Here is a 25,795-nt window from a genome sequence, read left to right on the forward strand (position 1 = left end):
ATATTGGTCTGGCCATTTTTAATACAGTCGCATTGTCTTTGTGCTTAATATAAACCTTGACTGTGTTGGTATAGAATATAAGCTGTTCATTGGACTCTTATGACAGGCATGGGTTGCTGATGACAATTCTAGGGTATACTGAAAAGCTGTACAAACATCTCATTGATATCAACAATGCCTGTGAAAGGACCACCATTGGCTGTCCAGTGAAACCCTATGCATCATGGATTCATAACCTGGATTAACCCAGATTGTTTCTAGTTTTGTCTGGACCTTGCACAGGCCATACTGAAACGTGGAGTCATAGGCTGCAGCACAACACCAAGTCTGTAGGAGTACTGTGCGTTGGTAGTCAGTGTGGCGAAGTGAGAGTCCTGTGGGTTGATGTTGGAGGAGCTGTGCAGATGAAGGAGTTTGGGATATTACTCTGACATAAGATGTTTTCTTGTGTTGTATGTTTCCTTGTTTCTTGCAGATAATGAAGAAAGGCGATGTGAGCTTGCTGTTCCGAGGAGAATCCTTTCCCAACAGCCTAATACCCCAGTATCTCAGACTCCTCGAGAAGTAAGTACTATGAGGTGATAGTAAATCTAGTTTCCTTGGCTTTGAAATCAATCACATGTGGATCCTGGTCTGAGTAAGGGATATAAGCAAGGATATAAGGGATATGCAAGTTACAAGTATTTTGAATTTGTCAAACTCAGCAATATTGCAGCTATGTGACAGTGGTCTGTGAGTGAGTGAGTGAGTTTGGTTTCAAGCAGCACTCAACAATAATACAGCTATATGGCGGCTGTCTGTAAATAATCTAGTCTCGACCAGACAATCCAATGATCAACAACATGAGCATCAATCTGCACAATTGGGAACCGATGACATGTGTCAAGTCAAATCAACAAATCTGACCACCCATTGCCGTTAGTCGCCTCTTATCACAAGCATAGTCACCTTTTATGGCAAGCATGGGTTGCTGAATTCCAATTCCACCCTGGACCTTCATTGGTCAACGGTTGTCCGTAAATAGTTGAGTCTGGGCAAGACCATCCAGTGATTGACATCTAGAGCATATATCTGCAAAATTGGAATGCGACAAGCATGAGTTGCTGAAGACTGTTTCTATCCAGCAAGGCTGAACAATTTCAAAACAAACGATACAGAATATAGTAATTTAGATGATGTATTTTTAGTATCGGTCGATCCTTTTGTATACTATGATGAAGATGGGAAGATATCTTTTTCCATATTTTCATTTTCTTGTTTCAGATTTGAAATAGCATTACCAAGGAATGAAGAGGAGTTACTGATCCCTTGTCGTCTTCCTGAACAAAAACCTGCCCTCAAAATGCCTAACTTGTCCAGAAATGGTAAGGGTGCCTTGAGGACATGCTGTTCTTTATAAGAATGGATAGATGAGCAGGAATAGATGCAGTAATGTGCAGAAAGTCGTTACCCTCGTCAGTGCTTATTGTTTGTTAACCCTCATCATGCCCTTGTAGAAAAATGTTCAAAACTTTACCAGGAAAGACAAAGTACAGAAGCTGCTTTGGGTACATGCTCAATAACCTCCCTAAATATTTTGTGACACTACCATGGAGACTGATTATTGGGACGTGCCCTAATTTCCTCTGACCACAACCCAAATAATGCATGACTGGTTCCTCATAAAACAAGTATATTAGGGGTGATTATTGTTTGTGTTAACACACAAACCTGTGTTTTTCATGCAAAAACAATAATACAAACACATAATATTTATCATGCATATTTTGGACACAAAGATTCTGATTGCACATCAAGAGCTGAGCTCCTAATAACATCACCTAACAACAGCCTCTCTGGTGTCATCAAAGAATTTGTGAGCACTATTAAAATTACAGTGACCCGCACATTTGTGATAACATGGTGGTGGTTATTATGTGTTATATTTGTATCTGCTCACGGCTGTCCAAACTGGACGTATATTTCATGTATTCATTTCAAGTAGTTGCAGAATTTCTGTGAATGGACATTGATGTTTAATCCTTGTCAATAAAATGTAACTTTATGTGATCTTACCATCACTGGCTAAGATAACTATTACCTGAAGGAGAATACAATGTTTTTATCATAATGTATAAAATATCATTTTATTATATTTTAAAGATCGCTACTGACTATATGACATGTAAACAAATGGCATATGTTTTCGTCAGGATTTTTAAATCATAATCTGACGAGTTTAAATCTGCTATAAAAATGGTTAATTATGTTTAATTAGAGTGTGCAAGTGATTCAATGTATAAAATAGTTTAAATAAAGCAGTGAAACTTTGATTCAATAAACCTGTACATAGTGAACTCAAACACAGCTAATCAAACAGTTTTCAAACTCCAGGCACTGCATGCTCTACATTATGATGTAATACAAATGTCGGCGATACAGCTTCATAACAGAGAGTTTGGCATTTACAGGGGCAGCGGTAATATTTTTTTCCAGTTGTCACCTTCCTGGGAGCAATGACACAGAAACTTGTTAAAGCGGCACTGACCAAAGAAATTACAGTATTTCACATTGGCAGAAAGATAAGATAAGATAGTTTGTAAGTTAATGGAGGATGACAGGCAGGGAGTTTTCAGCTATCATTTCCTCATGCACCTTATTGTTTATGCATTTGTTTTTCCTAGTTAGAAGATGAAATATGTCTTTTGTGCTGTTTTCCAGAGAAGATATCCCGCATTTATGCTATGCCGTTCACACCGCTGGGCTTTTGGTCTCGTCTCATCACACGTCTCATTGTCTTTTCCAATAGCAACATCACAGAGGTCAGTTGAACATCACATTGGCTGGTCTCATTGATTGAACCAGTACTTTCTGGACAGTGCTTATTTGATGACAGCAATGTATCACCACAAATTAGAGGCAAATATGAAGAAAAAATTATATTTTGTCATATATGAAAATGTTAGGTCATAATTATGGATATTAATGAAATACTTATTCCGGTTTGTATTTTGCAATATTCCTCATGAGACAGACTGCGTCTACCTTCAACAATATGTGTATTTCATTAACTGAAAACCAACTCTTTGATATTTATGCTAATTGATGAGACAAAATATATTTATATAAGAAAGACTTGCATGACAAATCTCTTCCAGACCATGATGCAGCTGAAGAGGCAGCCACAGATGCAGTACTGGAGGCAGGGCATCCTCGTCAGGTGGTCAAAGGTATCCCTGATCCTTGTCTTGGGCTGTATTGTTTGGCACCCTATGGGAATCTGGTTCAAATGCAATGGGCTCTCTGGGAGATCCTATGCTGGTTGAGACAGTGGGGTAGCCTAGTGGTTAAAGCGTTCACTCACAATGTCAAAACCGGGGTTCAAGCCCCTTTATGGTGTCTCCTGTCGTGATATTGCTTAAATATTGGTAAAGGAGACATTTGTTTCTGTTTGCCAACATGTGAAACCTGTTCTGAAATACCACCTGTGAAGGTCTCAGGGTAGAATACGCCTTCAGCAACCCATGCTTGCCATAAAAGGCGACTATGCTTGTTGTAAGAGGCGATTTACAAGATCGGGTGGTCAAGCTTACTGACTTGGTTGACACATGTCTGCTTATCCCAGTTGTGTAGATCAATGCTCACAGTGTTGATCACTGAACTGTCTGTGCCAAGTCGATTACTTACAGACCCCTGCCATATAGCTGAAATATTGCCACAACACTTTCACTATCAGTTACTGACATCACAGCTTCATGACCAGGGACATAGCTACAATTATAAGATAAAGTCCAGGCTTACGCATGATTTTGGCAAAACAACATGGACAAGCTTCAATGCTATCTAAATATAAAGCTTTGCAACCTTGCCTGAAAAACTTGGCACGCTATGCAACTGATTATATGGCATGTTCTATTACATCACCAGATCATAATGTGATCACAACACACACACTGAAACTGCAACATGAAGTCAAGTTGGGAATGGATGGTACACTCATCACTCACTATAGTATACTGGTGATGAAACGTGATGAAGAGCCAAGTGACTTACTTGATTGTGCCTCCTTATAGATTCCAGTGACATTTGTTAAGGCTCACAATAACATTCAGACTTGATAACATCGCAATCATATATTGGAAGTTGTTCACTGGTTGATGTACCCTCCATGTTTGTTTAAAGAATGTTTTAAAGCGTACAAAACTCATGATTGTTCTGTAGGGCTTTCCAAGTAATACAGAGCTGCGACATTGCAAAACCTGTACAGCTTGGATTCATGCTCATTATCTCAACTACTGGACTTTTTGTCCTGATTTCTCACTCAAGTGTTCTCCACATGGGTACAATGTGTTAAGTCCATGTCTGGTGTTCCCTGCTATGATGTTGCTGGAATATTGCTAAATGCAGCATTAAACTGTACTCACTCAAGTGTAAAATAACATTACATTGAGACAAACAGCTTTATTACATAAAGCGTGTAGTCAACTCACCACAAGCACATCAACAACCATATTCACAACCACAACCACAACCGCAACCACAAGCACAAGAACAACCACAAGCACAAGAACAACCACAAGCACAACCACCCATCAATGATCTCACCACCCACCCACTCACTGATCTCACCACCCACCCACTCACTGACTGTTTCAGAGTGCCTTCTTCCTGGTGGATGCTACCAGTCAGCAGGAGAGTGAGGAGCTGTATATCACAGTACCAGCCTCTCAGCATGGATACCAGTAGGTCCACATATCTGCACTCATGCCATAACTGTGACATTGACTAATATACACATTAACTATAGTAGTAGGAAACTGTGACATAACTGTCATAATAAACATGTTAATAAGCACATTAACTATTGCAGTAGGAAACTATTACATATCTGTCATAGTAAACATGTTAATATCTACGTTAACTATAGCAGTAGGAAACTATTACATATCTGTCATAGTAAACATGTTAATATCTACGTTAACTATAGCAGTAGGAAACTATTACATATCTGTCATAGTAAACATGTCAATGTCTACATTAACTATCGCAGTAGGAAACTATGACCTAAAAACATGTTAATATCAGTCCCGTGCCTTCTTTGAATGGCATTTTGAAGTTGGTGTTTCGATCAATGAGCAGGATAACTTCTTTATTATTAGTATAAAATATATAAATAAAACATATAATATTATTAAATAGTATTAATAGAGGAGTTGTCTATCCATTAAACGCTCCATGTTTTTCAAGTGCCCACATTATTATCAAAGGTGAATATGTGAAATACTTATGCTATTTCTGTTACAGACTTATGGGTTTCCTTGTTGACCATATTGATGCTCTCATAGATGAGTGGTACCCTGGGTTAACCAGCATCGATCCCATCCTTGGCCGGGAGCTCCTGGAGAAGTTTGTCCCCTGTGTTAAGTGTAAAGGTATTAGGGCTGTTATGATGCATCAGAGTATCAATGGATTGCAACTGCTCAGTCTCTGATAACAATTTAGCAATGGTAGAATGGAATAACTTTCAATGTATTGATGGTATGTGTGACTATCAATAGTTTAGAAATTGACTTCCGTTTTTTAATGTGCAGCACAAAATACAGGATACTTTAGGTTTTATTTTGACTGTTTACTTATTCTGGGTTTACGTTTCAACAGTTATCAAAAGAGACTGGAACTGCTTCAACATGTTTTTATTTCATATAAACTCTACATTCATTTTGAGAATGACTTCAAATAAAACAATTCAAGGAGAAAAAGCCTATTGCAATAGTATTACAATAGTATTGCAAATAGTTGGTAGCAATAGACTATTGCTATTGCTGGAGTTGTTTCCCCCTCTGTTGTCACCCCTTAAAGGTACACTCCCCAGCACATCAGTGGCTTAATATCACACCACTGGCACATGATAATGTGCATAACACACTACAAGACCTTTTCCCATCTTGTATTTCTCTTGTTCTGACTGACTTTTTTAATGCCACACTCAGCAATGTTTCAGCTGCATGGCATTGATCTGTAATTCTACCATGACTCAAGAAAATACTGGATTCTGATCGGTTGTTCAGAAAAATCAGATGGCATCAATTTAGGATTGACACTGTCTGATTTTAGGCCATATCGCAGCAAGTCTTATTGTGAGAACTACTTCCATTTGACCACAATGATGGTGGGTCATAACAACAACAACTTCATGGATTTTTACTCACGTTGCACATTCGGTTTCAATTGAAATTTAGTCACCACCAATTCAGTACAGCATGTCTCTGATTTTCAAACACAGCAGGTTTATCTCCTAAATAATCAAGGACCAGACAATCTAGTGATCAATAAGATGAGCATTGATATGTGCAGTTAGGATACAATGACATGAGTCAACCAAGTCAGCAGTCTGACCACCTGATCCTGTTAGTTGCCTCTTACGACAAGTATGTGTTACTAAAGACCAGTTCTAACCTGGATCCTCATGGGGCTTTTTCCTGGTAAACAGACACACATTCAAAATTGTAACAGTCTAGGCAGTTTGAAGATATTGTTTGCAACTGACAGATTTTACATGATTTTCAAAACCTACTGAAACATCGCACTCATTGCAGTAAAGGAGTTGACTATCCACAGATCTGGGTTTTCCCCTCATCTGTACAACTTCTAAAATGCCTCTCAATGATGTGACCTGCTAAAGGACATTTGTTTTCTCCAGGACCTGAACCTTACAAGTTTGTGTTTGTGGACCTGCTCCAACAGTCAGAGAAGAGTGATGTCATCAAATGTCCATGTCATGAAGATAATGTCCTGCTGGCAGATCTGGTGAGTTATTGACATTTATACCATGCTTTCAACGTAATGCTGATGGCGATTTGCAGGCTTCTGTCTTGTATTAATTCCTGGCCTTATGATACCAATACCTGCAGCACTGTTGACAGGACAGAACTTTTTGTAGCTGAATTCTCACAAAAACTTATAATGCAATCTCCACCGTATTAATTTTCATAAAAATGAGGACGTGTAGTTACAAATATCACATTTCATTTCATTTTCAATTAAGGATAGAAATATTACATCATAGGCAATCAGTAGCACTTATAGGATTGTGCAACAGAGAAAAATGGCCTGCCTACATGTGAGTGAAGCAAGAAGAGGTTGGCAACACACTTCCCTCACTTCAATAAAAAAATATATTTATATAAAAAAAAAAATCTCCACCATCAAAGGTAGACACCCATTTCCTCACAGGGCTGTGCTCTCAGATTTCTTACAAAAATAACTTATGTGAAGTTGCATTGTTTTCATTCACGCACTATGTCAGAAGTGTTTTGTTCCTTTTTTTTTTTTTGTTTTTTTTTTTTAAATAAATGAAAACCATCAACTGTTTTATGGTAAAATACCAGCATTCTTCTCCTTCACTTTATTGAAAGTATAATAAAGGTGAAGAACGATTTGAGTAGCACTTAAATGTTGGATGAAATATATTGCATGTGAATAATTATTAAATATGAGGATGAAAACCTCAAATTGAAGCAAGGGAGAACGCACACATGTAGGAAGACAGGTCATTTTTCTCTCTATTGCACAACCCTATTTGTGCCACAGTTTGCCTGATTAAATGGATACTTAATGGATAAGTTAATTCCAACCTTCTCATCATCTCACTGGGGAACGAATGAGAAATTATTGAATCTTACCGCATGAATATGGAATAAATGATTATTAGGGGGTAAGAATATATTGTATTGAAACAATTTTGTTATCTGTATGAGTAAGCAATGTCTATGTGTTAAGTGGAACCTGTACGTTATTCATGTGAAATGTTCATTTCTTTGTTTCCCCTCTAGGCACCAGATGTGATGTTGCGAGATTTGGAAGATAAGTTCCACATGGATTGTGATCAGTTGGAGCTGAAGGAGAGGTAAAGGAGGGATGAGTTCATCCTGCATTTGCACCAGTGCTTTTTGTTAAAGTGATGTTGTTGAGTGGTAACACGCTTGTTATAGAAGCGCATTCTGTTCGTCTGTCCATCTCTCCGTCCATGTATCCACCATACTTTCTCTGAGGCACATCTCCTAATCTATTTGTGATACCAAACTTGCTACACATGTCATGCATGATCCCTAGATGTGCCTTTTTGGGGTAAAACACAGATATGAATTTTATTTTTGTGATTTCCATGGAAACATGACCTAGGCTGCAACTATGAGAATGTCTTCTTGTCCGGAGCAGATCTCCTATACTATAACTTCTAGCATCATCAAACTTGATACACATATCAAGCATGATCCCCAGACATGCCTTTTGGGGTTTAGATCCAGATATAAATGTTATGTTTTGCAGTTTCCATGGATACATGACTTAGGCTGAGATTTTGAGGATATAATTTTATCCAGAGCAGATCTCCCAAACTTTAGCTTTATTGAACTTGGTACACATGTTCGCCATATTCACCATGATCCCTAGATGTGCCTTTTGGGGCTTACGTGTGTGAAATATATTTTTTGTGGTTTCCATGACAACAGATTTGACTTTGAAATTGGTGATTGTAATCTTTTCTTGGGCAGAACTTTAGAACTGTTCACGATTTCTTCACCAAACTTGGCACATAAATAGGTCTGGTGGTTTAGTGGTGCCATTTGGTAGGTTTGGATATCTGAACAAAATAAATATTGTGTTTCCATTGCAACAAGTTCGACCTCAACAGAATTTAATGGTGGTGTTCTTTTCCAGAGCAAACCTTACAATACTCTCCTTCCACACTACCATATGCACACGTTAACACTGACATACTGTAAACATAATTAGTAGACATATTCATGAAGAGTACTTTGCCATTGCAGGGTATATAAGTAATGACTTTGTCTTCTTGTGTTATGCACAGCTATCTGTCATAAAATATAATGTGATAATCTATATTTTTCCTTACCCTGACTCTTGCAATACTTCTTATGTAACTTTTCCCTTTCTACAATTATGTGTAAACTTGAATCCCTCTGTTCCCAAGAACAGTCAAAATTCAGTGACATATCAAGAGCTCCATGTTCCCGCCAAAACTGCCTCACATGAACTGAGCCAAGCTCTCCTCTAGCTGTATATTCATAATGTATAACATTTTTAGTGAAATACTGCCAATGTGAGTCTAAATCATAACTATGCCAGTGGTGTACCATAGTGGTTAAAGCTTTCGTTCATCATACAGAAGACCTGGGTTCGATTCCCCCATATGGGTACACCGTGTGAAGCCCATTTATGGTGTACCTTGCCATGAAATTGCTAGACTATTGCTAAAATTGGCATTGAACTAAACTCAATCAATCAAAAAATGTGTAGTTCTGGCTGTTAGCCCTAGTGACCTGTGAAGGGGATGTTTGGGTTTCATCTGTCCAATTTCATCAAAGAGAACTAATTGTTTTCAAAACACTATAGACAGGAAGATGAAGTATTACATTAGTCATACAGGGATAAATATATTGAAAACCAGCATTGACAATTTATTTCTGACAGAGTTATGGCCCTTGTTTTATCCTCTGGGTTGGAAACTGTATCAGCTTTGCTGCCGATACCAGCCACCCCTCCCCATTTTGAGTAGCATGTGTCCTCCCTCAGTCTAGCTGTACATATTCCTCAATTTCATAACTTAAATATTTCTACTGGAACTGCCATTTGACATTTTATATACTGCTACTTGCCTCGCCCCAGTTTCACTGCCACCCTGGACACACCCCACACCCCACACCCCCTCCCCTCCATGTCATCATATGAGCATGTCACGTCACCATTTCGGTATACCCTATCATCGAAACACATATTGAATATGTCCATTTTCAGTGTGCTTAAGCACAGACAATGCTACACATCCCTATGTCCCACCATGTACATGTGGCCTAGTAAAACTGAGTCTCTCTACTTGCAGTTCCGAGTACTTGCTTGGTGATGGTGGTTTTGGAGCTGTCTTCAGAGCCATCTACAAGAACCAGGTATGTCATATAACATAAATCCCTATTCTATTTTAAGTAACAGTAATCAGATGCTGTGCGAGACCAACATAGTTAACCTCAATGTCATGCAGTCTCGCATTACTTCTCAAAAATCATGCAGTGTTTGAAAAATATTTTTCCTAGACACTGCAACATGCTATTATACCAAGAGGAAATTGTTGTAGAACAGAATTATCCAGATTATAAGAAAATCATTAAAGTTTTTGTTACTGGTTTGTTTGAGATTTCAAGTTTGGTTTTTGTGTTATAAGTTACCACCAAATGACAATGCAAATCATCTCTAAATATCCTCCAACAAACATCTCTCTGTGGCCTCTGATAGGAGTGGGGAGTTGAGGTGGAGCAGTAGTTTTTCACTTACTGGAACTATCAGGGGTTGACAGCTATGCAGACCCATCCATTACGTCAACATCCATTTCTTTTGGATGACAAGCAACTGCAAACTGCTAATGAATATTGCAGGAAGCTTTGTGTTGCATAACAACACAATGTCAAAACTCAGCGTTTGTGGTGCAGTCATGCTCTTGATCAATGTATGGTGCAAATATGTGATGTTTTTCACATAATGAAATGAATATTTGACAAGCCCAGTGTTGATGTTGTAGGTGGTTGCTGCCAAAGTGTTTGCGGCCATTGGCGATGTTCATCCTCACAAGATGCTGAGACAGGAGGTATGTTACTGTTGTAAAGAGGTACACATTATGTGAAGACACACACAGTTGTCGGTAATGGCAGTATCTCCACAGGAAGTCACGGCGTAGCCTGTTGGTTAAGGTGTTGACTCTTAGTGACGAACACCTAGGTTCTGTTCTGTCATCAGCTGCCTTGGTATTGTGGATTATCGCTAAAACTGGCAATATCTCAGTGTGCCTGATGGCTGCAAGAGTTGTATGGTCCCCAGGGAGTTGAGATCGATATGAGTATATATAATTCAGGTTAGCGACTGAACTAACACTAGTGGTTTGATGATTCATCAGTATGCAGCGAAGCATAGGCAGGTGATACAATGAATCGATACAAAGCTTTGTCATGTATCCTGATATGATGCTTCAAATGGGCCCCAATATGTTGACGTTTAACTTTGAATATTGCCAAATTGAAATATCTGTCAAGGTAAACTGTTTATAAAACCACTAGTTTCATTCTATTATGTGACTGCAGTGACAGCATCAAGCAATGTGGAGATATTGTGTATATGTTTCATCCATGTTTTCTGTTTATAAAAGTAATAATTTGGGGGTGGGTGGGGTGGAGTTGTACACATTTTTAAAAAGTGTCTTCTTTGGCTTTTTTTAAATTAAAGTTTCTTTCATTTAAACATTGTTTTTGTTTCATCTTAAGGTGTTCTATAGTTGGTGTTAGAGATAAAGGTTTCAGCAGACGAATTATCAGTGTACAGTGATACACCAACACCACCACTGACCGATCACCCATGGTTATACAGTCCAGTTTCTTGTTTCAGGCCACCATACTGAGACGACTGAACCACCCTAGTGTAGTGTCGCTGATCTCGGTTGGGCTCCGCCCAAGTAGGGTGGTCTTGCTTGAGTTAGCTGCCCTTGGTTCACTGGGGTCACTATTGAAAGGCAACAAGCCTCTAAGCAGATCTCTGCAGCACAGAATAGCTGTCCAGGTAGAGTCATTGATGCTTCAACTACTCTAAGGATAACACTGGCACTTTGAAGAAAATGGTTTTGACATACAGATCTATGCTGGTTGTTGGTTGTATTTATATTGTGAAGTGATGGAAATGCTGCCATTTGATTGCTTGAAAGAGTATGGTTGATGAGATTATAACATATGGGATTCCACTTTCTTAATAAAGTACGGATTCTTGTACTTTTGCTGGGATCCATCCAGAATTCCAACCCACACCCTCAGAGTCAGGCACCTACTCACCACCACACAAAGTCAGCCACCCAACCCAGTCACTGCGACTTCCACAAAAATGGAAGTAGGACAACTGGTAGTTGACACTGTAGACTTTGTGTACCCCTCTGATAAGTGTAAATTGGCACGGCTCATATGGTCGAAAATCTATGATTAAATAGTGCCATTTAGAAAGTGGTCAAATGTAACATGAGATTGTTAGTGTATTGCACTTTTGTTTCTTGTCTGAATATTTTTAGCAGTATTTTAGCAATATTATTGGTTTTGTACCAAATAGACAACACAATTAAAGTTTATTTCTGAACATAATAAATATCCAGACATTGGTTTCTCCCTAGGTGGCTGAAGGATTGCAGTATCTGCATCTGCTGATGGTGGTGTACCGAGACCTCAAGCCAGACAATGTCCTTATCTTCAGCAATTCCCCCAGCGCCCAGGTAGGTAACATTCCATTGTAACTCTGTCCTACAATTCATTCAAGATTTGGCATTACTTTTTACATTTAAGGAATATATACAAAATTACATGGCTGTAAGATTCCTGAAAGTGGTGTAAAGCAACATTCACTTACCTATATTGATGCAACTTGAAAATCTCTCCTGAACCTCCATAACTGTTCCTGCTCCTGTTCCTGTTCTGTTTAAAGGTGAATGCTAAGATCTCCGACTACGGCATCTCTCAGTTCACGACCCTGTATGGACTGACTGCCCAGGAGGGGACGCCAGCCTACAGGGCCCCTGAGGTGGTCAGGAGGGAGACCTACTCCTTCCAGGCTGATGTCTTCTCATTCGGCATCACATTGTACTGCCTGTTGACTGGGCGGCATCCATATGATGAACTTGAGTTCAAGTCGGAAATGGACAAGGCTGTTGCTGAGGTTTGTCTGGTACTAAATGTGGAAATGTTTACTAATAATGGTATTTGTCTTTACAACAAATGTGACTTGGAGAGACATTTTTATTAAGTGAACCCGATGTTGATTCTGGAACACATGACCTCACTGGTTAATGAAAGCCAACTAACAAGGATTATGTGTATATGTTATGTTTGTTATTTCATGATACAGAATTTGTTAAACTCATGACATTTAATGAAGCAGCCCCAACTGGTAGATAGTGAGTGAGTGAGTTTGGTTTTTACGCCGCTTTTTAGCAATATTCCAGCAATATCATAGCAGGGGACACCAGAAAATGGACTTCACACATTGTACCCATGTGGGGAATCGCACCCGGGTCATCGGCATGACGAGCGAACGCTTTAACCACTAGGCTACCACACCACCCCAGATAAGTGAAGCAATGGTGTCCGATGCTTTCATCTGTCTTGTGATGTATCATGGCTGCATTTATTAGTCTGGACATAATCATGTGATATACTGCTAGCACATTTTATTAGCAAAGGCACACAGGAATAGTTTGTTGTTACTATTTGTATGTTATCTATGTGAAATTGTTTGTTATTGCTGATATTTTTTCTGGGCTTATGTTATAACTATTGAGAGTTATGCCCTTATTGTTGGGGCAGTAGGGTAGCCTAGTTCTGAAATGGTTCCCTGGTTACGCTGAAGACCCGGGTTTAATTCCCTACATAGGTACAATATATGAAGCCCGTTTCTGGTGTCTCCAGATGTGGTACTTTTGGGATATTCTTTAAAAAAATAATCTATCTAAAACTAGCAAGTCACTCACTGTCTATAGCTATGTGTTACTGTGTGTTGCTCTGTCCCTCAGAACCGACCTGTCCCAGCAATCACCCAGAGAGGTCAGTCACCGTGGCCGGACATGCAAGACGTCATTACACACTGTTTGCAGCAGATCCCAGACCACAGACCCACGGTCAGTAACCATGGCAACTAGTTTTAGACACGTAGTATTTCTTTGCTCCTCTGATACAGAGATGCAATTACAACGTATAAGGTTTTTGCAGTATCCTGTGCAGATTATAGTAGCTGCCTGTAACTGTGGTGGTGGGCGGTCAGGTGGATAGAGCTTGGGTCACAGTCAGTTCAAGTTGAGCTCCAATCCTTGGATGGGTAACTGTGTTTGGCAGCTTGACTCCTGAGCGTTACTTCTGTCCTGCGTCACAACAAAGAACATTTGACTCTTGAGGTCTCACCTTAGGCAAATGAGTTTGTTCAAGCATGCCTCAGTTCGCCCATCAGAAAGTGGGTACCTGGTGGTACAAGTATTGTGTTTAACAACCATCTAGCACCCGACAGGCAGCTTGGGTTATCCAGGGTGGTTATGTATTAGTGCTTTCAACATGCACAAATGTGTGGACAAGGCACGTTATACGTGGCCATTATCATTATTAAACCTATAATTATTTATTCAAATCCTGGTATCTATGTTGGTGAACAGAGGGAAATATCTGAGACCTGTATCACTTGGGATTTCTTCGTAAATGTTACTGACACTGTTCACTGTTCTAAGCACCATTAAATCCATCTCATTCACTCCCTTGAGGAACATGTTATTATTGTCCCTCTGACCAAATTGTAATCATCAAGCAACGTGTGTAGCCACTTTGACTGACGGGGTTGTTGTGTTGTAGTCCAATGATCTGGTGGAGAGGTTGTGGTCGGCGGAGCTGTTCTGTCTGAAGGATGTTATTCCTGTGTCTGTGGGCACCACGGTGGAGTGCATGGCACATCAGGTCAGTTCCAGTCGACATAGTCACGCCATCAGAAGAACTCACAGACCATTATACTACAAGTCAAACAGACAAAAGTTGTCTTATTACTGTGTCACTACACATGAGCTTGCTGGCAAACAAGGATAAGTTGGACCAGCACAAAGAATGTGGCAGTACACGGCAATGAGCAAACCCATTTGGTTTGTGAATGTGAAGCAGAGGTAGACTAGTGCACATGCAGTGCATGATGATGAAACTGACTCCATGCATACTAAGCTGTACTCACCTTGCTCATAAGATTTAAATGTGCTTCACCCATGACACTTTACTTGATCATGAGCAACTAGGGTGGCTTCGCTGGCAATGGTAAGTGCTAGAGTGCAGTACTCGTACATGCTAACATGGGCCAGTTGTCAGGTCAGTGCTCAACTTATCCTTGTTTGGCACACTATGTCTGTTTCTTTTTTTTTCATTTAAGATTATACTTTGAAACAAATGTTCCTAAGATATATAAGTTGCCATCCATAAAATTCTTGTCTTTCACCATGATACAAGTCAAGCAGATTATTTGGAAATTCAAAACGTAAAGCTGGAATTGTAATACAAAGAAATGTATCACTGAAAATTAATGAAACCATATGTTTATGGAAAGGTAAGCATGTCTAGCTCTCCCAGGAGCAACATTCACAATTTTCTAAAGAATATGGGAACACCTACACTTTCTGGATCCCTGCCTTTGGCAGTTAACCCTAAAGCCAACCACAACCCTAACCTAATCCTAACCTGATCCTAACCTAATCCTAACCTGATCCTAACCCTAACTTCTGGGGCCTGTAAAGTGCATTCTTCTGCAAGAATGTGATGTAAAAGTAGCTGTAAAAATTGCTTGTGGACATTACAATCTATTGATCTCTATTATGAGCATTGCTCCTCACCAAAAGACTATATGATTAAATACTGATCCCAAGCAACCTATTGTAGTCATAAGATGGTTGGGGTGAGGTGATTGGTGTCATCGTTGAATGCGACCAGGTGTTACAATGCTGATAATGCATATCACTGGATTGTCTGGTCCTATCTGGTCTGTGCTCTGGACCACCAACACATAGCTGGAATCTTGCTGAGTGTGCCATGAAACAAAACAAATCTGATGATTTGAGGAATTTTTCAACACCTGAAGACAACATAGGTTTTAGAACTTTGGATAAATTAACTCATTTTGTTGATGGTGTCAGAGTTTCTTAAATATCCTGTTTTTAATCACTGAATTATGTTAATGCTCACTCAGGTACTTGGCGAGGACAATGTCCGCCTGTGGGTTGCCAGTGGTGACAGTGACTACATGCAGCTGAGCTGGCTCAACCTCGTCGACTACCATGACGACAACAGAGGCAAACTAAGCCGCAAGTCTATTGACTACAGTGTAGGTAGCAAGGAAGGATGACTGTTTAGGGAAAAACAACTATTGCGATAGCGATAGTCCATTGCAACATACTATTGTGATAGTCTATTGTGACTAACTATTGCAGTAGGTTTTTTCTCTTTGCATTGTCTCATTTCCCAAATGAATGTATGGTTTATATGAAATAAAAGCAAGTTGAAGTAGTTTCAGTCTCAAACTGACAAGAAACTTTAAACCCAGATGAGGTTGTCTAACATGGAGGTAGCAGGGGCAGATAACTCTAAAGCAAAGTGAAGGAATCTGGTTCTTCGTGTATTTTGAGCTGTGCATTTAGTAACAGAAATCAATTACTGAACTATGAATGCTCACATATACTATCAATTCATCGATAGATTTTCATTTCTGCCGCTGATTAACTGCTATCGGAGGCTCAACAATTGCAATCCATTGATTGTTTGATGCATTGTTATAGCCTTAGTAGTAAGCCTTGACAAACCATATCATAGATTTGAAAAATATGAAATGCTTTTAAATATGGATGGAAATTTATTGGAGTTTTAGTGTGTAGACAAGAAGATTACTCTTGATCCCAGCACCAGGAATCCAGCTGTCATTGACTGCTTCATCTCTTCAGGGCCGGGTGATGCGTGAGGGTAGAATCCTTTGCATCCTTCCCATAGATGAGGACCATGTGCTGCTAGGCACACAGACAGGCATGATCTGGGTGTTCAATGCTAAGGATTGTGATCTTAAACATTCCACAAGGAGGCTGCCAGACTCTGTCCTCTCACTGCTGCTCATAAAACGGTGGGTCCTAGCATAGAAGATGTCATATTACGACTTTATGGTAAGCGACCTAGAGTTGCCTCCCCTGACACATTCAGGCATCGCCTGTAGACCACATGTTTCTACAACATTGCCGAAGATGAAGTAGATGGAGGTTTTGTGCGGGTTGTGATTGATGGTTGAAGAGTGGATGATGTAAATGTAGGGTTGATGAGGTGAGTTGATGGAAGGTTTTATGTTGATGGCTGGTTGAGTAGTTTGTGGGTTTGATTGATTCAGAGGTGAGTGAATGATGATGAAGTTGATTAAAGGGGGAGTTGATAGAGGGTTGAGTGGATGATGGTGAAGTTGATTAAACGGGGCGTTGATGGAGGACTGAGTCACAGTTGTCTGAGGGCATGGTGGGTTTAGTTGATTAAGGTTTTATCTGATGTTAGCTTGAGTTTTTGGTTGTTGAGTTGAATAAGGGAAGAGTTGATGGTAAATCCAGTAACATTTGCTTGTTGTTTAACAATGCACATCCAGCTATATAGCGGTGGGCTGTAAATAATTATTTTTCTGGACCAGACATTTCAGTGATCAACATGAGCATTGATCCATGAAACTGGGAAAGTTGAGTGTTGAGAATGAGTTAATTGTTAGTGAGTTGAGTATGGGATGAGTTAATGGGGGTGTTGAGTGGATGGTGGGATAAACAGCAGTGGATTCAGTTGGCGAGTTGAATGAGGGTATGGGATGTATTGTTTTGTAACAGAGGTAACCTCTGACATTTGTTGACGTGTTACAGGAGCGAGGACAATCTGGTGCTGGCAGGTTTAGCCAATGGAGGGATCAAATTCTGTCCTGTCTCAGAGATTCTGGAGGTGAAAACGTTATTATTGTTAATAACTTGTATAGTGATGATGCACCTTGTCAGAAGTTTGATGTAGCTGACAGGTGTTGTTTTGGAAAGCAGGTGTGGCTTGGATATATCAGGGATGTCACATTTTGTGTACTTCTTTTTACACAGGAATGTAGTCTGAAACAAATTCATGTGACACAACCTCAAATTATTACTGTGGGTAGATGAAACTTGCTGCATGGTATCTAACAGTCAGACCATGGTGGAAGTAGGTTGACATTGGCCTAGTTATGAGGTGAAGGTCACTGTAAAGGTCATTCCACTTGAGCATTTAGTTATCAAACAAAGATTCCGTCATTTAACAAGTGAGAATAGCTTGTGCTATGGTTACATCACTGAATTCACAATCATAACTTTGTTAGGGAAATTTTCCAGATGTGAGTATCTGTGGCAAACTGAATAACACGACATACATAATTTGGGTCAACGAAGGCTAATTTGGTTGATTGGATGTCATCATGAGTCTTGATGCTAATGATAATAATCACTGGATTGTGTGAACCCAACTCTGTTAAGATGTCAGTGTCATATAGCCACAGTATTGTTAAGTCCAGTGTTGAATAGCAGCAAGAAAATAAACCATGCTGAATAAATCAAATATTCAATAAAAACCAAGGTGAGGTATGCATCATATGTTCTGTTTTTAACAAAATGTGTTTTCTGAAAAGAATTGCTCAATGGTTATTTTATATTCAAATCATTAAATGCCACAATTTGATTGCCATCTTTAAGATTAATGTTTAATGTATCATAAACAGCAAAAGAAACATACTTTTAAAGAAAAATAGAATCTCATAAAGGTAAACATTAATGTTTATGCCTTCTGTGTAAATACTTGACAAAGAACCAGTTTCTTTTGCTGTTCAGTATATATCCCAACTCACTCACTAACTCATGACTGCCTACATCCCCAGGAGCCAGACAACACCCTACTCGGGATGAACCTGGGCAAGTCACATGAACCGGTGAGATGTCTGGTACAAGTTGACAAGCGGATCATAGCTTCCTGTGGCACCAAGGTCGTCATTTTCATCAGCTCCAAGAATGGTCTTGGGATAGAAAGGGATTTTGATACAGTTAAGAGCAGGTCTGTGTTAAGAGTTGCTTTAACCATCAGTCTAATGGTTTTCTAGTCCAGACTGGATTACTTACAGACTTACTTTGAATATGGAATATTTCTGAGTGCTGTGTTAAACAAAAGACAAATAAGACCAACAGCACTGAGTTGGCTGATCACATGGTTAATATTATGAGCAAACAAACGAACCTTGTACAGACAGAGGTGTCGTGAGTGATGTGGGTTCAGTGATAACGATGCTCATCAACCACATGGCAAACAATTTGGAACACTGGTTTGCAGTACCAACATTTTTCACACGGTTGGTTTTGTCTCTTACATTTTACAGGCACTATAAGCTCATTACGTCATGATTGAATTTATCTTAAAGAGTCCAGGAAATTTATGTTCCTAACATACCAGTCATCCTTAAAATTTGAGATTTGGAAATGCATTTTGTGTAATTTGCAAACAAATGAAAGAACTACATGTTTTTTTCATGTTTCTTCACTACAAGCTTTTTTCATGTTTCTTCAATAGTGAGATTCTAGCCACTTCTCAACACTAGTTTGTCTGATCTCAGCCTCTGTTCACATTACAGGGTACCTTGTTATGGCTGTCTCAGATGTAAAAATGTCCTTTCAATATATTTAAATCCTTTCAAACCTGGCTGGTTCCAAAGGTTTAACTCACTCATTTGGTTCTTAAATATTTTTTGAGTTATAAAATCTCCAATCTTCCTCTCTCACATTAATGCATGCACACACTTATTCAGTATGTCACTCGCTCACTCTGATATCAGGACCTGATACCAGTTGTTTCTGTAACACAGTCTGCTGTATGTTCCAGTGGCAAGGTGAGGTCCCCCATCTGTACTATGGCAGTAGGACGATACATCTTTCTGTCTCGCCGTCGGTCAGCCATGCTGGAGGTGTGGGATCAGATCAAGGAGAAACAGAGGGGCAGTTGCAGCATAGCAGACACATTCAGGTGAGGTCATCGTGGAGCTATTGCAGCATAGTAGACACATTCAGGTGAGGTCATCGTGGGGCTATTGCAGCATAGCAGACACATTCAGGTGAGGTCATCGTGAAGCTGTTGCAGCATAGCAGACACATTCAGGTGAGGTCATCGTGGAGCTATTGCAGCATAGCAGACACATTCAGGTGAGGTCATCATGTGGCTATTGCAGCATAGCAGGCACATTCAGGTGAGGTCATTGTGAAGCTATTGCAGCATAGTAGACACATTCAGGTGAGGTCATTGTGAAGCTATTGCAGCATAGTAGACACATTCAGGTGAGGTCATCGTGGAGCTATTGCAGCATAGCTGACACATTCAGGTGAGGTCATCATGGGGCTATTGCAGCATAGCAGACACATTCAGGTGAGGTCATCGTGGGGCTATTGCAGCATAGCAGACACATTCAGGTGAAGTCATTGTGAAGCTATTGCAGCATAGCAGACACATTCAGGTGAGGTCATCGTGGAGCTATTGCAGCATAGCTGACACATTCAGGTGAGGTCATCATGGGGCTGTTGCAGCATAGTAGACACATTCAGGTGAGGTCATCGTGGGGCTATTGCAGCATAGCAGACACATTCAGGTGAAGTCATTGTGAAGCTGTTGCAGCATAGCAGACACATTCAGGTGAGGTCATTGTGAAGCTATTGCAGCATAGCAGACACATTCAGGTGAGGTCATTGTGAAGCTATTGCAGCATAGTAGACACATTCAGGTGAGGTCATCGTGGAGCTATTGCAGCATAGCAGACACATTCAGGTGAGGTCATCATGGGGCTATTGCAGCATAGCAGACACATTCAGGTGAGGTCATCGTGGGGCTATTGCAGCATAGCAGACATTCAGGTGAGGTCATCGTGGAGCTATTGCAGCATAGCAGACACATTCAGGTGAGGTCATCGTGTGGCTATTGCAGCATAGCAGACACATTCAAGTGAGGTCATTGTGAAGCTGTTGCAGCATAGCAGACACATTCAGGTGAGGTCATTGTGAAGCTGTTGCAGCATAGCAGACACATTCAGGTGAGGTCATTGTTAAGTTATTGCAGCATAGTAGACACATTCAGGTGAGGTCATCGTGAGGTCATCGTGGAGCTATTGCAGCATAGCAGACACATTCAGGTGAGGTCATTGTTAAGTTATTGCAGCATAGTAGACACATTCAGGTGAGGTCATTGTGGAGCTTTTGCAGCATAGCAGACACATTCAGGTGAGGTCATTGTTAAGCTGTTGGAGCATAGCAGACACATTCAGGTGAGGTCACTGTGAAGCTGTTGGAATATAGCAGGTGATTTATTTGGGTGTTTTTATCAGACAATCTAAAGGAGGATGTTTTTCCGAGCATTGTCTGGTAACAAATACTTTTTCCAATAGAATCCCACGTTGTCAATCATGTGACATATTATAGGTGTATTGGTTTTTTTTGTGTGTCCTAGTCATTTTCTTAGAAATCAGACAGAGCTTCATTGGCGTAAGAAAATGTGGGACGGAAACAAGGCAAACCACAACTTGCTCCCATGATCAAAGTGTTCCTACCTGACTAGGGGAACCAACATAGCATGTTCCTGGGGCACCACCTTGGTCCCCACAGCATCTAAGCGGGTTCTATTTTACACCGCCATTGCAGTTAACACCATTATTTCTCTAAATCAGAATTCCAACAGATGAAGCCAGAATCACATCCATACTGTACCTACAAGACAGCCGAGCATTGTGGGTAGGAACTGGCGGAGGTCATGTGGTGGTGGTTGATGCCATGTCCCTGGCGCCAATCATGCAGACTGCCCGACACACAGCCTCAATTAGATCACTGATGGCAATCAAGTCTCCAGGTAGGTGAATTCTCCCTTTATCATCCAGAACTGTGTTCTGTAGGAGATATTGCTTGGATGAAATCAAACCATGAAGATCTGAGTCAGGATTGATCAGCAGGAATCCATGCTTTTGTTTAGGGTGAATTAAAGGTTGATACATGTTATCACACTGCTGGCCACGTATTAGATGAGCCTGCGCAGTAAACATGTTTGTGACAAGTAGACGGGGCAGGGAAGTAGACAAATACGCTTGGTTGCTACAGGTACATGAGGTAGATTGGGGATTAAGCATGTGCAGTACATGCTGACTGTGGCATGAACTCAATTCCGCTTCTGTCAAACCCGTGTCCAGCAGTCTGATATAACAATTAAAACACAATTCGTTCAAGGAAATTGAACTCTTCAATATTTAGATGCCTGTTTCCCTCTTATTTCAAATGGAATGTTCTGGCATGCATTCCCACATATGACAATTGGGGTCATTTGTCAAGTTGTGGCTCATCTAATACTTGTCAAGCAGTAGGTTGATCCTCATTATGTCAATAACTTGAACAGATTTTCTTCAGCAGCCATTTTATAGGAATGTTACATAAGCATGTTCGAGTGTTAAACAAAAACAAACCTATGTGGTATAATTTGTCCACTTGGCCTCAGTGGACTGTTTGTGCTGTATTTTAGAGTTTATGCCCAGTGATACCTTCCCCTTACACGTGTTTGTTTGTATGTGTTTCAGCCTATCAGCCTTGCTCGGTTGTCCTGAGTGGGGGACTTGGATTTCGACACAGACCTGAGGCTGAAGTAAAGAAAGGTTAGATCTGAGTTTGGATGAGTGTCTGAACACGCAGTTGCGATTACGAGGAACGTCGACAGTAAACTGAATCACACACAACATGTGTTCCATGTCCACAGCAAAGCTTGTAAATTCTGGCTAACAGAAAGTATAGCATTGGTTTCACTAAGTTTATGTTTCTTTCTAATGTGTATTGATACAGCTGAGGCTAGACAAAGAGGGGTGGTGTGGTAGCCTAGTGGTTAAAGCGTTCGCTCGTCACGCCAGAGACCCGGGTTTGATTCCCCACATGGGTACAGTGTGTGAAGCCCATTTTCTGGTGTCCGCCGCCGTGATATTGCTGGAATGTTTCTAAAAGTGGCGTAAAACTAAACTCACTCACTCCCTAGACAAAGACTCTTGTTTGGTTCTAGTTGTGTTTCTTTGGCAGGGATCAAAACCCTCTCTCAGCTTATAGTGATATATACTTCTATACTTATCATGTATCTGTTGCTGTCAGATCGTGAAAGCAGTCATTTTGTGAAATGACTAAACATTTCAGTCATTTTGTCACATGACTAAGAGGATCAGCCATTTTTGTGTCATTTTGCGTAACAACAATCAATATACTTGTCATTTTATGAAATTTTACTTAATAACTTAATCTACAAAAGTTGATCACAACTTCAACATCACTTATTGTCACTAACAGTTAAGACTATTGTGGCAGTGACTGTTGCACTTCAGCTTGCCTTTGATGCATTTACACCTGTTTGTTTGACATTTGCTGTGTCCAAAGCAGCCACACCTCACAAACCCCTTCCCCACCCACCCCCCACATGTAGATGAAATGAAATTTCATGAAATGACTGAAGTATGTTGATTGTTGTTATGCAAAATGTCTGTCCGTCCGTAATCATTACTCAGTTGTGCCTTTTGCTGGTTACAGAGTTTTGGCATTTTTATCTTTTTTGTTTTTCCATGGAACATTTTGGTGTTAGTCTAATGGTGGGGTGTGATTCATTTCCGGAGCAGAACTCAAAAACCGTTCAATATTTTTCTGCAAAACTTGGGAGATATATCAATCAGAACCTAAAGTGGTGCCTTTTGTTACTTACAGGTTTTTGTGATTTATCATTTTCTGGGTTTCCATGGAAATGTTTCAGACATAGTCTCAAAAGTGAGAGGTGTGTTTTGTTTCCGGAACAGAACTCAAAAACTTCTTAATATCTGTCAGTAAAAATTGGTAAATATGTGTGGCAGACCCCAAAGTGGTGCCTTTTGGTATTTACAGGTTTTTGCGAGTTATTATTTTCTCCGTTCCAAGAACATGTTGCAGATGTCATTTCTGAAGCACAGCTCAAAAACCATTTCATATTTTTCAAAAGATCTTGGCAGATATATGAGACAGATCTTGAAATGGTGATTTTTTTCTGATTACAGATATATGGCATTTATATTTTTCATGAATTCCATGGACACAATTCAGACATGGTCTAAAAACACAATAAGTAACTGTCAGATGATTTGTCCTTTCAAATATGTGGGGGCCGGGGGGATATGTCATCTTCTGATGACTCTTGTTTAATATCCTAGATGGTCAATACGGATGCATAGCCGTCTGGGATGCTGAGTTCCCGCAGATCGTGCGGCAGTTTGAAGATGACCGGAAGAAAAGACAAGAGCTGGAGAACAACATGAAGACACAAACATGGATGCAATCCATCTAGACCTTGCTGTTTTCATTAGCAATGTGGACTCAGTCAGATATTTATTTGCAGGAACTGTGATACTCTTATACCTTAGACACTATGCATCAAGATCAGTCATGAATAGCCTAATATTTACCATGGTACCAATATCAATATTGGTCCAAATGTGCCTCAGTGTCAGTCATGGAACAATTTGCCACGGTGCCAAAACCAGTATAGCTCCAAGTGTACAGTCACAGGAAATATGTTAGTCCTGAACAGAAATATAGGGCTGTGTATAGATCTTTATTACTCACCCGTTAAGGATATCACTGTTTAATAACTTTACGAAGTTATTACACATTGTGTAATACTATCATGTGATGCTTACTCACCGGTTAGGGATATCACTGTTTAATAACTTTACAAAGTTATTACACATTGTGTAATACTATCATGTGATGCTTACTCACCGGTTAAGGATATCACTGTTTAATAACTTTACGAAGTTATTACACATTGTGTAATACTATCATGTGATGCTTACTCACCGGTTAGGGATATCACTGTTTAATAACTTTACGAAGTTATTACACATTGTGTAATACCATCATGTGATGCTTACTCACCGGTTAGGGATATCACTGTTTAATAACTTTACAAAGTTATTACACATTGTGTAATACCATCATGTGATGCTGTATGTATGACGTCAAAGTTATGACGTCGCTATACTTTTACCTCTGTCACAGTAGTATTAGCCCTTGATTGACTTGCAGAAAGCTGATTGTCATCACGCTTGTTGAATTCCTAGGAAAGAAGTACTTTGCTCAATATTATTTTGCTAATGTTGGGTGAGTAATAAATAAAATACTAAACTATGTCCTGTGTAACACCATATTTATGAAACTCGTGAATAGCTTAGTATCCAACTCTTTTTCGCGCGTTAGATACCAAACCATTCACTCGTTTCATAAATATGGTATTACAGGGACATAGTTTAGTATTCTCTATTTCAGCATGTGAATGGGACATTGTTGGCTCTGTGGGCAAAGGTTCCATTGTTGGCTCTGTGGGCAAAGGTGCCATTGTTGGATCGAATATGTGTGTTTTTGTTAAATGTTTCAAGTTTTACTATCAATTTACTGTCAGTGTTTTACGGATCACTTTGGTATATTCTGCCACATTAAACTCGCATGTTTTGGTATTGCAGACATACTGATCATTCATCATGCTGACCAAACTCATTCCTTGACTCTCTTCAACATGTGAAAACATGTGAGTACCCTCAGATCCGTGGTCATTTAATGAAGCACTTCATACTTTGTAACCAATATAATTTTGACAGCCTCCTTCTTGCTTGGATGTGCATTTCAGAAAACTTGGGCCTCATGAATTTAGATATTCATCAGAACATCCAGAATTTTTAGCATTTGATGACTTTTTTTTAAAAAATGCATTTTTCATACACACCAGGGAAACATTGCATTATGCTGTTTTTAAACTATCAACACCTCAAATTGTTTTAGCAGTGAAATTACTGAGAATCATGTTCTCTCAATGTGCCGAAGTTGTCAGGCGGATGACAAAGCTGATAGATTAGAGAGTGATAGATAACTAAGGCTCATACTTACAATCAGACATGTGAGAGACTATCCAAAAACACTATCCAATATTTTCAATTACCGTAGTATATTCCTGAAACTAGTTTCCATCATTTGAATGATGAATGACATTAGTGTTCTATTTTTTCACAATTAATAACTTCATTATAAATTCTGTCCACAGTAAACTTATTTACTGAGGATAGACATGACAAACAAATGAGTTGTCAACAGAAATAATTATTGTTACCAGATAATATG

At 39.7% G+C, this 25,795-nt stretch overlaps 1 protein-coding gene across 1 annotated transcript in view; it reads left to right on the forward strand.

Annotated features, from left to right (window-relative positions):
* The window catches only part of LOC137295934 (leucine-rich repeat serine/threonine-protein kinase 2-like), a 187,241-nt gene extending 162,106 nt beyond the window's left edge, over window positions 1-25,135 (forward strand). Inside the window, exons 44-66 of the mRNA XM_067827524.1 lie at window positions 476-564; window positions 1,264-1,364; window positions 2,701-2,801; window positions 3,138-3,209; window positions 4,636-4,721; window positions 5,284-5,411; window positions 6,680-6,786; window positions 7,812-7,885; window positions 9,881-9,944; window positions 10,571-10,636; window positions 11,428-11,598; window positions 12,194-12,292; window positions 12,502-12,732; window positions 13,586-13,690; window positions 14,409-14,510; window positions 15,778-15,912; window positions 16,526-16,698; window positions 17,465-17,540; window positions 18,493-18,665; window positions 19,485-19,625; window positions 21,310-21,488; window positions 22,204-22,278; window positions 23,836-25,135. Of these exons, the coding sequence (XP_067683625.1) occupies window positions 476-564; window positions 1,264-1,364; window positions 2,701-2,801; window positions 3,138-3,209; window positions 4,636-4,721; window positions 5,284-5,411; window positions 6,680-6,786; window positions 7,812-7,885; window positions 9,881-9,944; window positions 10,571-10,636; window positions 11,428-11,598; window positions 12,194-12,292; window positions 12,502-12,732; window positions 13,586-13,690; window positions 14,409-14,510; window positions 15,778-15,912; window positions 16,526-16,698; window positions 17,465-17,540; window positions 18,493-18,665; window positions 19,485-19,625; window positions 21,310-21,488; window positions 22,204-22,278; window positions 23,836-23,969 (2,682 nt within the window). The 3' untranslated portion in view covers window positions 23,970-25,135. The remainder of the gene's footprint in view (window positions 1-475; window positions 565-1,263; window positions 1,365-2,700; window positions 2,802-3,137; window positions 3,210-4,635; window positions 4,722-5,283; window positions 5,412-6,679; window positions 6,787-7,811; window positions 7,886-9,880; window positions 9,945-10,570; window positions 10,637-11,427; window positions 11,599-12,193; window positions 12,293-12,501; window positions 12,733-13,585; window positions 13,691-14,408; window positions 14,511-15,777; window positions 15,913-16,525; window positions 16,699-17,464; window positions 17,541-18,492; window positions 18,666-19,484; window positions 19,626-21,309; window positions 21,489-22,203; window positions 22,279-23,835) is intronic.
* The last annotated feature ends 660 nt before the right edge of the window (window positions 25,136-25,795 follow it).

The sequence above is a fragment of the Haliotis asinina genome, chromosome 9 (genome assembly GCF_037392515.1).
Source record: "Haliotis asinina isolate JCU_RB_2024 chromosome 9, JCU_Hal_asi_v2, whole genome shotgun sequence".
Classification (NCBI taxonomy): domain Eukaryota; kingdom Metazoa; phylum Mollusca; class Gastropoda; order Lepetellida; family Haliotidae; genus Haliotis; species Haliotis asinina.